At 33.9% G+C, this 14,225-nt stretch overlaps 1 protein-coding gene across 1 annotated transcript in view; it reads right to left on the reverse strand.

Annotated features, from left to right (window-relative positions):
• The window catches only part of MALRD1 (MAM and LDL receptor class A domain containing 1), a 794,826-nt gene extending 780,680 nt beyond the window's left edge, over window positions 1-14,146 (reverse strand). The window contains exons 1-2 of the mRNA XM_044915239.1: window positions 14,095-14,146; window positions 13,138-13,350 (exon numbers count right to left, since the gene is read on the reverse strand). Coding sequence (XP_044771174.1) covers window positions 13,138-13,350; window positions 14,095-14,146 — 265 coding nt within the window. The remainder of the gene's footprint in view (window positions 1-13,137; window positions 13,351-14,094) is intronic.
• Between the last annotated feature and the right edge of the window lie 79 nt (window positions 14,147-14,225).

Consider the following 14,225-nt stretch of genomic DNA (forward strand, 5'->3'; position numbering starts at 1 on the left):
TCCATTGCATGTATATACCACATTTTGTTTACCCATTCATCTGAAAGGACATTTGGGTTGCTTCCACCTTTTGGCTATTGGGAATAATGCTGCTATGAACACTGGTGTACAAATATCTGTAAGAGTCCCTGCTTTCATTTCTTTTGGATGTATCTCCAGACATAGAATTATTGTGTCATGTGGATAATTCTATTTTTAATTATTTGAGGAATTGCCATGCCATTTCACAGAAAAGCTAAAAGATTTTACATTCCCACCACAATTGCACAAGTGTTCCAATATTTCAACATCTTTGCCAACAACTGTTATTTCCTGGGGTTTTGTTTGCTTATAATAGCCATCCTAATGGGTATGAGGTGGTATCTCATTCTGGTTTTGATTTGCTTTTCCCTAATGATCAGTGATGTTGAACATCTTTTCGTGTGCTTACTCATATTTGTATATCATCTTTGGAGACTCTATTCAAATCTTTTGTCCATTTTTAAATCAGGTTGTCTGTTTTTTGTTGTTGTGAGAGTTCTTCATATATTCTGCATATCAACCTCATATCAGATATGTGATTTGCAAATAGTTTCTCTTATTCAATGGATTGCCTTTTCATTCTGATAGTGTCCTTTGATATTCAAAAGTTTTCATTTTGATGAACTCTAATTTATCTAGTTTTTTTGTTTGTTTGTTTTTTGGTACCTATGGTTTTGGTGTCATCCAAGAAGCCATTGCTAAATCCACTATTGTGAAGCTTTTCCTCTGTGTTTTCTTCTAAGAGTTTTACAGTTTCAGCTCTTACATTTAGGTTTTCAATCCATTCTGAGTTAATTTTGTATATGGTGTAAGGTAGGGATCCAACTTTAATCTTTTTGCCTGTAGATATACAGTTTTTACAGTTTTTGTTGAACAGGCTGTTCCTTCTCCACTGAATGGTCTTGGCACCCTTGTCAAAAATCATTTGCCTACATATGAAAGCTTATTTCTAGGCTCTCTATTCTATTCCATTGGCCTATGTGTCTGTCTTTATGTCAGTGCCACTCTCTTTTAATTACCGTAGCTTTGTAATAAGTTTTGAAGTCAGGAAGTATAAGGGCTATAAATTGGTTCTTTTTTGAGACTTTTTTGGTTATTTGGGGTCCCTTGAGATTCCATATGCATTCTAGAATGGATTGTACTACTTCTGCACAAAATATTCTCGGGATTTTGATAGGGATTACATTGACCCTGTACATCACTTTTGGTAATACTGACATCTAAACAATATTGATTCTTCCAATCCATGAACATGAGATGTCTTTTCATTTCATTGTGTCTTCTTTAATTTCTTTCAGCAACAATGTTTAGTTTTCTATGTATATGTCTTTTGTCTCCTTGGTTATGTTTTATTTTTTAGAGGAAGAAGAAATGTAATTTTTATTGAAGTTAATTTACATACAATATTATATTAGTTTTAGGTGTACAACATAGTGATTCAATATTTATGCACATTACAAAATGATCACCATAATAAGCCTCGTTGCCACCTGTCACCATACAAAATTTTTACATTATTGACTATATATAAAAAATAAATATAATATTATGTTAATATTATATATTGACTAATATTATATATTGACTATATTATGCAACATAGTATATTACATCATGTCTTATTTATTTTTTAACTGGTATACTGTACCTCTTTTTTTATTTAAATTCAAGTAAGTTAACATCTAGTGTATTATTAGTTTCAGGGTAGAGTTTAGTGATTCATCCATTCCATATAACATCCAGTGCTCATTATATCAAGTGCCCTCCTTAATGTCTGTCATCCAATTACCCCATCCCCCCACCACCTCCCAAGACTGTACCTCTTAATCCCCCTCACACATTTCATCTATCTTCCCATTCCTCTCCCCTCTGGCAACCATCAGCTTGTCATCTATACCTATAAGTCTGTTTCTGTTTTCGTTTTGTTTATTCACTTATTTTGCTTTTTAGATTCAACATATAAGTAAAATCATATGGTATTTGTCTTTCTCTGTCTGATTTATTTAATTTAGCATAATACCCTTTAGGTTTATGCATGTCATCACAAATGGCAAGATTTCATTCTTTTTTATGGCTCAGTAATATTTCATTGTATATATATACACCACATCTTTTTTATCCATTCATCTATTGCTGGTGGCTTCTATATCTTGGCTATTGTAAATTATGCTGTGATGAACATAGGGGTGCATATATCTTTTCAAATTAGTGTTTTCATTTTCTTCAGATAACTACCTAGAAGTGGAATTTGGGGATCATATGATAGTTCTGTTTTTAGCTTTTTGAGGAACTTCCATACTGTTTTCCACAGTGACTGTACCAATTTACATTCCCACCAACAGTGTAGGAGGATTCCCTTTTACACACATTCTCACAAACATTTGTTACTTATTATGATAATAACCATTCTGACAGGTGTGAGATGGTATCTCATTGTTGTTTTGATTTGCATTTCCCTGATAATTAGTGATGCTGACCATCTTTTCATGTACCCATTGGCCAAATGTATGTCCTCTTTGGAAAAATGTTCATTCAGAACCTCTGCCCATTTCTTAATTGAAATGTTTCTTTGTTTTTTGATATTGTGTTGTATGAGTTCTTTATATATTTTGAATGTTAACCCCTATCAGATATATCATTTGTGAATATCTTCTCCCATTCAGTTAGTTGTTCTTTCATTATGTTGATGGTTTCCTTCACAGTGCAAAAGTTTTTTCATTTGATGTAGTCCCATTTGTTTATTTTTGCTTCTGTTGTCCCTGCCTAAGGAGACAGATCCAAAAAAAAATATTTATAAGACATGTCAAAGAGCTTACTGCCTATGTTTTCTTCCAGGATTTTTCAGATCTTACATTTAGCCTTTAATCCATTTTTAGTTCAATTTTGTATATGGTATACAAAAGAGGCCCATTTTAATTCTTTTGCACATAGCAATCCAATTTTCCCAGCACCATCTATTGAAGAAAATATCTTTCCTCAATGTATATACTTGCCTTCTTTGTCATTTACTAATTGACCATATAAGTGTGCATTTATTTCTGGGCCCTCTATTCTTTCTATTGATTTATGTGTCTGTTTTTGTGTTTGTACCATACTGTTTTGATTATAATAGCTTTGTAGTATAGTTTGAGATCTGGGAGCCTGATACCTCCAGCTTTGTTCTTCTTTCTCAAGATTGCTTTGGCTGTTTGGGTTTTTCTGTGGTTCCACAGAAATTTTAAGTTTATTTGTTCTAGTTCTGTGAAAAATGCCATTGGTATTTTGATAAGGATTGCATTGAGTCTGTAAATTACTTGGGGTAGTATGGACATTTTAACATGTTAATTCTTCTAATCCATGAGCATAATATATCTTTCTATTTATTTGTGTAATCTTCAATTTCTTTATCAATGTTTTATACTATACTTTCAGAGCAGGTCTTCTACCACCTTTGTTATTCTTAGGTATTTTATTCTTTTTGATGCCATTGTAAACTGGACTGTTTTCTTAATTTCTCTTTCTGATAATTTGTTATTAGTTTGTAGAAACACAACAGATTTCTGTATATTAATTTTGTATTCTACAAATTTACATAATTCACTTAGTAGTTCTAATAGTTTTTTGTGGAATCTTTAGGATTTTCTATATACAGCATCATGTCATCTGCAAGTAGTGACAATCTTAGTTCTTCCTTTCCAATTTAGATGCCATTATTTCTTTTTCTTGCCTCATTGCTGTGGCCAGTACTTCCAGCACTATTTTAAATAAAAGTGGCAGGAGTGGGAATACTTGCCTTAGTGGAAAAGCTTTCCTGATTTTAAAAGGAAAGTTTTCAGTTTTTCCCCATTAAGTATGATGTTAACTGGGGGGTGTCATATATGGCCTTTATTATGTTGATGTACACTCCCTCTATAACCATTTTGTTAAGAGTTTTTATCATGAATGGATGTTGAATTTTGACATGTGCTTTTTCTGTATCTATTGAGGTGATTCCTAAGTATTTTATTTTGTTTGATGCTACTGTAAATGGAATTGTTCTTTTAATTTCCTTTCCAGATTGTTCATTGCTAGTGTACAGAAAGACAGCTGATTTTGGGGTGTTGATTTTATATCCTGCAACCTTGCTAAATTTTTTAATTTGTTCTAACAGGTTAGTTTTGGAAGAATCTTTAGAGTTGTCTACATTAAGATCACATTTTCTGTGAACAGATGATTTCACTTGTTCATTTCCAATTTTAATATTTTCTTGCCAAAATGCTCTGGCTGAGACTTCCAGTACTATGTTGATAGAAGTTATGAAAAATGGCATCTTTGTCTTGTTCCAGCTCTTACAGGAAAATCTTTCAGTTTTTCACCACTGAGTATGATGTTAGCTGTAGGTTTTTCGTATATAGCCTTTATTGTGCTGAGGTAATTTCCTTCTAGTCCAAGTTTAAGTGTTTTTAGCTTCTTCCCTTTTTGAGGAAAACTATGTATTACATAGCCACAATATTTTACATACCATTCATTTTACCATTTAGAGAATTACTTCTTTCATTAGATAACACATAAAAACATATTTGTAAAAAATTATCTCTTCACTCTCATTTAATGTAAAAATTAATGGTCAGTTCCTACAAAAGATGAGATGAATCTAAAATATTCCAATTAAATAAAAGTAAAATTTAATTACACTCAAAAGTAAATTTCAATGAAAGATTGCTATTATTTGGCCTGGCAAGTTAAAAATATTAATTAATCTTTACAAGGAAATATTTATCTTTCACACTGAATTAATTTTAATATTTTCATTCAGACAGAAACAGGAAAAACCTTAACTCACAAAGTTATGTGATAGCAAATGGAATTAGCACTCTTATGGCTCACACCAGAATTATCCAGTATTAATTTGGATGGATTCCTGTCATATAGTCGCCTTTATTCTCAAGTCATTGAGACTGTCTTTGGTATTGAGACTGCCAATTGAGTCATTGATGGTATCTAAGTCAATGATAAAAGGATTTCCAAACCATGTTTTAACTTTAACATTGTTTCACGATTAGTAACCTTCAAAGAAGTTCAAAGGAGTGTTTGTGTCTGGTGATTTCTGTAGAAATACTGACAAGGCATGGCATTAACTCCAGTCTGCAGCAGTATTCACTCGAGTATTATAAATGCTGCATAGCTGTTTACATATAATTTTCCATTCCAGAGTAATAGCTTAGGCAAAATATCTTAAGGCTTTTCAGTAATTTCTATAATGGTGAATACAGGGACTCTAATAGAAAGTTATATTATCTTGCATGAAGAAACTTTGCATCACAGAAACTAATTCAGGAACAAATAAACTCCTGTCATATTTTTTTTTCTTCCCTAAATAGGTTTTCAATTTCTTTCAAAATATGTAAAATTTTTCTTCCAAATCCAATCAAGCATTTCAATACTTATTCACTGGAAAGTCAAATTATTTCTGGGTAGTAAAGAACATTATATTATATTATTCCCATTTTTTTTTATGGAAACTTATTTAAAAGCTGTGATTCAAGGTTCTTGCCTTCATAAATTTGGTAACTTTGACAACAGAATGCAAGCCTTCTCTCAGGATTCCTAGCCAAGCCTTTAGGGTCAACCTGCACACGTAGAAATAATGTTTATTGACAAACAGAAAAGGTACGTGGGATGACAAGAATTGCAGGAGTTCTGGCTCTGTATATATTTTGGCTTCAGAAGATATTTTGCTTGTGGAAGAAACAGTTTGCCATTTGATGTCAACAGGTGTCTGAAATTTTTTAAGGGAACTCATAAACTGAATGTCTTCTTGGATGATGTCAACTTGCACACTGGAGCAGCACAACAAGAGCAGACTACATTGCAAGACTGAGTAGTTGTATTGTATCTCACAATGAAAGAAAATAGTGTAGCTGGCAAATCCAGCCAGTTAGTAAACCAGTAATTAATCAATCTAACATTTATTGACTCTATGTGCCATCAGTCTTCTGGGAAATGGGATGAATAAGGTAAATTCCCTGTCCTTATAAAGTTAATATTTTGCTTTTCCATGACCTCCTTCAAAATATTAATGAAACTGTTGGCAGCTCTGGTAGGATAGCACCCAAATAGGCAAAGACTGAAGACTTTGAAGATTTTAGGTGTTTTCATACAGGAGTTATGGATCTAGGACCTAAAACCCTTTTTGGTCACTTTAAGGACTAGAAGTCTAGAATGAGGACCTGTTCCCTTCTGAAACCACATCAGAATATTTTATCCAACCACCCCAAAATGGGGATTTCTCTGGGCTTACCTAGAAATTCAGACCCAAATTCCAACTTTTAGAATTAAGATAATTCTTTTTTTTAGTTAAACTTTTTTTTTTATTTGAGTATAGTTGACATACAATGTTACATTAGTTTCAGGTGTACAACATAATGATATACATTATGCTTTGCTCACAAGTGTATCTACCATCTGTCATCATACAACGCTGTTATATCATTGATTATATTCCCTATGCTGTCCCTTTTATTCCCATGATCTATCATTCCATAACTGGAAGGCTGTATCTTCCACTCCTTTTCTTTTCTTATTTATTTATTTATTTATTTTAATTTAAATTCAATTGGCCAACATATAGTACATCATTAGTTTCAGATGTAGAAAATCATCAGTTGCGTACAACACCCAGGGCTCATCACGTCACGTGCCCTCCTTAATGTCCATCATCCAACGGGCAGATAATTCTTCATAATCTCATTGTTTGCAACCCCCAGTGGAGCCCACAGCAGAGCTGTGACTGTATATTCTGGTGAACTCTGCAGTTATGCCTGTGATATCCAGGCAGAAGAAAATACAAAAATCAGTAAATTAGAATATATAAAATAACAGTTTCAGTGTAACAAAAGCATTGTAAATAAAACAAAAGAGGAACAATACTTTCAATGTATTTAACAAATAGTTTTCTTCCAGGTAAATATATCAAATAAAAGATGCATTCTGTCATAGAAATATGGGTGAAAGTGCTGAAAAGGCAACTCACAAAACTTAAAGAAAGGGAAACAGTCACAGATGACGAAGTGTTCAACTTCACTGTCAATCATATGTCACAGTTGAGTTTTGAGAAAAAATTAAAAAGCAAATGAGAGAACAGGAATTCTGTTTGGCATCATGTGGCCTACATGTCTAATATGACTTTGCTTTCATTTCTACAATAAGCACAATAGAGCAGCTAGTAGAAAACTATTTATTAATTTTAAAATGCCATTTTATTCTGATTTTAAAAACAACAGATGTTATTTGGGAATAGTTGAAATATAAATATATACAAAAAAGAAAAGTCACTTGTAAGTCTAACACCTAGACATTATTCTATCTAGTATTTTATATGCAATGCCATACTCTATTTTTAAGTATTTTAAGTATTTTATGTATTGATCAGTGATCATAATTTTTCCTTTGACAATATATCATGAGCTTTTCCCCACTTTTAAATAGCACCAAAAATCATGACAGATGGCTACACAGATGTCCATAGTATAGATGTATCATAATTTATTTAAGCATTAACCTAATATTATAAAATTACATTATTTCCAATTTCCACCACCTTAAGTAATGCTGTGATGAGACTTTTGACATGAACTCTTTCTAAATGTTTTCCTAAAATAAACTCCTAAAGGTGAAATTACTAGTTAAAGGTTATGAACACTTTTTAAATCTTTATTCATATTTCAAAGATACTATCAAAAATGTAAGAGTTTATTAACACCCCTGCCTACAGTATATAAAAATGCTCATTTTCCCATGCCCTTCACAACCATGGGCATTCTTTTTTGTAATTTATGTGTATTTAATTTTTAAAATATTGAGAGCTTTTGGTTTTCGACTGTGACATATGATTGACAGTGAAGTTGAACACTTCATCATCTGTGGTTTTTTCCTTTTCTATAAGTTTTGTGAGTTGCCTTTTCAGGACTTTTACCCATATTTCTATGAGAGAATGCATCCTTTATTTGATATATTTACCTGGAAGGGAACTATTTGTCAAATATGTTGAAAGCATTGTTCCTCTTTCATTTTATTTACAATGTTTTTGATTCATTGAAACTGTTATTTTACATATTCTAATTTGATTGATTTTCGTACTTTCTTCCTTTCATGTAATGCATAAAAAGGCCCTTCCTCATCCAAATATTTATTCAATACCAACATTCAACAAATATATTTTGAGGATTTATTACACCTCAAAGCAAAGAAAAACTTTTCCTGACTTCAAAATTTATTGTCAAAAATAATAGAGACTAGGGCTTTATTTTCTACATTTAACACTTTACCTTCTGGAAATTTTGATGTGTGGAGTAAATAAGAAATTTATCCCATAAAATTGCCTCATCTTCATTTGTTGCAAATAAAAACACAGTTAGTGTTGTATGGTGGTTAGAATTAAGGGTTCCAGGGTGCGCCTGGGTGGCTCAGTTGGGTAAGTGTCTGCCTTCGGCTTAGGTCATGATCTCCGGTTCCTGGGATTAAGCCTGGGTGTTGGGCTCCTTGCTCAGTGGGGAGTCTGCTTCTCCCCCACTTTCCGCTCATGCATTCTCTCTCTCTCCCACTCTCCCTCTCTCCCTCTCAAATAAATAAATAAAATCTTTAAAAAAAAAAAAAAGAATTAAGGGTTCCAGAATCAGAAAGAACTGGTTGTGAATTCCAGTTCCTCCACTAAATAACTCTGTGTCCTTTGGCATTTTAGTTCACTTATTCTGAGCCTCTCTTTACCAAGCTGGAAACTGGGAATAATAATAGTTCTTATTATTTTGATGTTCGGTGAAAATTAAATGAAATACTCTGTGGAAATTTCTCAACAGTGCTTGGCTTATAGGAGGTACTATAAACTGACTTGGAATGCCACCATTATTTTTTTAATATATTATAGATATTGTGTTATATTTCTTAATATGTTTTATATATAGAAACTTACTATTTCTAGTGATGAGATTCTTTTCTAATTTTGAACTTTCACAATGTTGGAGTAGTTTACATGATACCTGTTATGAATCTACTAATAAAAGTTATTTCCCATTATTAATCATTTTCTTCTCCCCTCTTCTAGCTGTTCTCACTCATTTTTCTGAATGAACTTGAAAATCACTTTAATCAGATTTCCAGATAAATTCCAAAATTTATCCTGGTTATACTCTATATTAGAATTTAACTAGATTGATTTCATGAATGTGAAAATGTATATATTTACACTACTGAAGCACACCATTAGGAAATAGTCTTGTCATGAGTCTTTCTTCCATACATCAGTAATTTTTTATCATTTTCTTCAGCTAGGCTCTATATATTTATTACTAGATTTCTTAAATTTTATTGTGCTATGGACTCAATATCTGTGTCCCTTCAAAATTCGTATGTTGAATCTTTAATCCCCAGTGTTAAGATATTTGGAGGTGGGGCTTTTGAGAAGTGACTGAGTCATGAGTAGGACACCTTCATAATGGGATTAAGGTCTTTATAGAGGAGGAAGAGAAGCCAAAGCTCTCTCCCCACCATGTGAGGACACAGTGAAAAAACAGCTATCTGCAGGGGCACCTAGGTGGTTGAGCATCCGACTCTTTGTTTCTGCTCAGGTCATGATCTTGGGGTCATGAGATTGAGCCCTAGGTCAGCTCTGTGCTCAGCGTGGAGTCTGCTTGAGACTCTCTCTCCCTCTCCCTCTGCCCCTCAACTCCCCTTATGTACACATACGTGCTCTCTCTCTCTCTCTCAAATAAGTAAATAAATCTTAAAACAAAAACCAAAACCAAAAAACAGCTACCTGCAAACCAGGAGAAGGGCCCTCATCAGACACCAAATCTGCAAGTACTTTGATCCTAGACTTTTCAGCTTCCAGGACTACGAGAATTAAAGGCCACCCATTTCATGGTATTTGTTATGGTAGCCCAAACTGAGACATGTTGCTTAGGATTTTTAGTTGTTTCATGAAAATATACATCAAACACTTTGCATACAGTGTAGTAGTAAGGTAAGTATTGTGCATGAAATCTCACATTTCAGTCTATTAATTCTTTAACTTCAAGTACTTCAATGAATCAATTACTTTTTTAAAGTAGTTGACATGTCATCCTATTGAAGTAATAACATTTGTACTTAAACATCACCTGATTAAACACTGTCACCTCTCAGATTTTGAGAATGCACCTCTAAGGTAATTTTTATGTTTTTCACATATAAATTTAGATTTATACAAAGTAAATACCTAAAAAGGTAAATACCTTTTTTGGAAAAAAATTCTTCTTCCTAAATCCAAAAAGTTTGCAAAAGAAATAAGGTAAAACCACAAAATTTTATGTATTCCATCAAATCAAAGTATAAAATAGATTCTTATCTCCTTATAAAAATACTAGACCAAACAGAAAGTTCCTAAGTGTGATGGGTAGGTAGGAGAGAAAAGTGTCAGATTAACAGAATATATTTTTTTTCTTTAGAATCAGGAGTTAGCTCTAAAAGTGAATGTATGTAACAGTTAATTGTAACACTGACTTCAGGTATGCAAAAGTAATTATCTAAGAATATTTATTTTCTGGCAACACTTCAACAGTGGGGGTCCATTTCATGGGATATATATCTCAACACTGTATCAACAGTAGTTTATAATCTTCCAGTTGACTTGGATCTGAATGGTAGCAATATAAGCAAGATTACTGTCTTTATTCTTAAGTAAAAATAAAGCCTTTGCATATCCAATAATTTTGAGAAATTGCTAGGAGAGAAGCTAGACTTTCTCTGTACTTGCTATAATGGCTCCGATATTAAAATAAACAAATACAAATCAAAGAGAATGAGGGAGAATGGGCAATGCGGATCAGCATGGAAGCAGACAACGCAATGCTTGGAACATGATTTTTTTAAAAAGATACCCAGGACTACAACATTTATTTCCCTGGCTCAGTATATCAATAAATTATAATGAAGAGGGATTCTTGTCAACACTAGAACCGAACAGTTGTGATACCTAAAAATTATTTTTCTTAATCACTATATATTAAGTGCTCAATATCGTGTATAAATAGAATTTATTTCATTGTGAAGATTGTCTTTCTAAACCTCCCATCTTTAAAAAAATTCTGAGTTAAAACAAAAAGTTCAAGTATTCTGAAAAGGAGGTCCATCATGTAAAATAAGAAAATTCTCAAAAACGTATTAATAGAATCAGTTGCATCTGAAATTCAACTTCAACTAGGCCAATTTCATTACGAAAAGTCAACATAATAATCTATTTCTTTAAAGGTCACACCATTTGGATGCTTAAAGGGGACACAGGTTGATTTTTTTTTCAAAAAGGGACTATTTTAACATCATTATAAAGTTAACTTTTTTTAAAAAAAGTCTCACCCATAAGTTTCAGCGTCACAAATTTTTATGAGAAAAATTGCTTGGCCATCATTATTCTTCCACAACATTTCCCCCCTCCTGTGGTGTACAAAAGAAACTCACACTTCTAAGTGATTCTCGATTTTACCAACAGGTTATGGTCCACATTTTAAATAAAATACCAAAGTGGAAAGTTCTCAGAAATGAAAATGAAAAGTGAAAAAGCCAAAAGGTGATCTCCTAATGTAACATTTAAAATGAAATCTGTTTATTCGCAGATCTGTTCCTTCGTTTCCCTCCACGGCCGCGAGTTATTAGAATTTTTCATGCAGCCGAGACCTTTTGCACTCGGCAGCTTTCTCCTTCTTTCACATTAACCTTTTCCCTGAGGCAGGACCATGCATGTTATCACAGCAAGCGTGCTAAAGGAAGCTCCACAGAGATTAATAAGGGAAGGGACTTTGCACTTCTTGTCAAACCAGCCAAGTGGTTCCTCTTTGCTGCTCACCAAAGAACAGCGAGGGTTTTCCCAGACAGGTCAGAGAAAGGGCAGCACACCCACATTCAGCCTCTCTGGGCAAATTGGACAAATATAAATGAATCCCTGTCTTCGGCTGCATTTTGTATTTAACAGTTACTAATGGCATGATCACTATCCCAAACTATGGGAAACAAATCAATAGCTTGTTTTCTTCTGCAGAGAAGAGATTTTTCAGTATTCACTGTTCTTGTTCTACTGTAACAACAACTGAATATGTAAGTAGAAGTCCAACAATAGCAAAACTGAATATATAGAAACTTATTTTAGCAGAAGAAAATGAAAAATTCTATAAACATAACTTAACATAGCATCTGAATAAAAACTAGAAAATATGTTTGAGTAAGGTGCTCTAAAATACTAGAATTAGTGCCTCCAGATAATTGAACCAGTAGTTACTATGAAACAACAATGAACCCACTTAATTGTATGAAAATGTTTGTGAAAGGTGATTGCCCTCATTCCACTAGAAATGCAGTATTCCTTCAGGACGTCAGATTGCAAGAGAAACTACAGAAACATACATGTCTTTACCCATGTCTTGCCTTGGTGAACAGTTTCCTTTTTCATATAACACCAGTAAGCAATGGAGCATTTTCCCGCTGCTGAGAGTCAATTTATCTCACTTTACAACCTCTTTAATGAGATGGACGTTCAAGATCACACAATTAGTACATGGTTTATGCAAGATCCAAATCTAGGTCCTGCACTCCCCTAAGTTGGTGCTGTTTCCTGCACCCCAGAATCAAAGGCTACGAGCCCATGTTGTACTCTGTGGGCAGTCGGTACCAACTCACGGGGAAGGTAGTGTCCTATAGGCAAAAATCAAATCTATTCATGCAACCTAAAAGTCACTTCAAACATTTCCATATTGATTCCAAATTTAAGCTCATCATTTCCATCACAGCATTTTAAAGCTTCAATCATGAGCTTCTTTGGAATTTTGCTTCCCTGATACATTAAAAGCTACAAGACTGCATTTCACTTCCTTCTTTATAACCAGTAAAAACTAGTTTAGAATACGTTCCTTCCAGTTAGAATCTTAGCAATCTGATATTGTTTAATTAGAGGAATTTTGGTCTATGAACCCATCTCTATTGAAAAGTATATTTTAGTTTCCGATTTACATTAAAGGCGTATAAATGAAATCCACGAGGGCCAGGTATCTAGCCAAATCTCCCTGGGCTACCCATCAGCGCCTGACTTGAAGGTGTCCAGGGAACTGAAATTGGACAAAGGAGAATAGCACTTACATTGCTGTTCATCGCTCTTGTCCCCACACTGATCTGTGAAGTCACACACGTTGTCAGGAGGCAAGGACAACCCATTGCCACACTGAAAGTCTTTTGTTCCTTGCTGAACCCATGCAGAGATGAAAACACAAGAAATCCAAAGGAAACAAAAAGCTTCATTCCTTGGGAATGCTAACATTTCGGCCAAGCAGAAGAGCACCACTTGATAGGTCGCTGGGAGATCAGGCAGTTGTAATAGGTGAATCCATAATTAGAAACATCCTTTCTCTTTCCTCTACCCTTTCTTTTCCAGATTTGCCTCTTATGACTGGATACGCTTGGTAACTATCTGCAACCCTAACAAATGACTCCCAGAGCAGTTAATTTACTCTTTCAGAGGAGTGTCTTTAGAAAATATTTAACTTGAGCAATTGCACCTTTTCTGTATATAGCTAAACATGGATATTTATTGCCCTGTGTATACCATATTTAAACAATGTAAGCCTTTATGATCATGCTATCTCCTGAAAGAAAATTTTAAGAAACAAAGGGCAGGCACATAAATGGGGTGGGGGACCGGGGGAGGACCACAGTAAAGTTTTAAGTAACAGCAATGTTCTGTATTAATTCCTGTGCTTACTTAATCACATTCATGTAATTTAGAACATTATTGTGGTCGCTAAAACTTATTCAAATATTTCAGACCCAATTATTAGAATTTCTCTGTGAGTTCAAAATGTGTATCCTTAGTTATTAAATAGAAACCTCATATTGCTTGTTTGGATAAATTGAGTACCATAGGATTTTTAAAGACTTTTTTTATTTATTTCAGAGAGAGAGAGCATGAGCGGGGGGTGGGGGGGGAGGGGCAGAGGGAGAGAGATAAGCAGACTCCCTGCTGAGCAGGGAGCCTGACACAAAGCTCAATCCCAGGACCCTGAGATCATGATCTGAGCCGAAGGCAGATGCTTAACTGACCAAGCCACTCAGGCGCCCAAGAACCATAGGATTTTAGAAGTTGAAGGGACATTGGAGGTCATTGTTTTACAAATCACATAACTTGGGCCCAAAGAAGTTAAGAGTATTTATGAGAAAATACAGTAATTTGG

This window comes from Neomonachus schauinslandi, chromosome 5 (genome assembly GCF_002201575.2).
Source record: "Neomonachus schauinslandi chromosome 5, ASM220157v2, whole genome shotgun sequence".
NCBI lineage: Eukaryota > Metazoa > Chordata > Mammalia > Carnivora > Phocidae > Neomonachus > Neomonachus schauinslandi.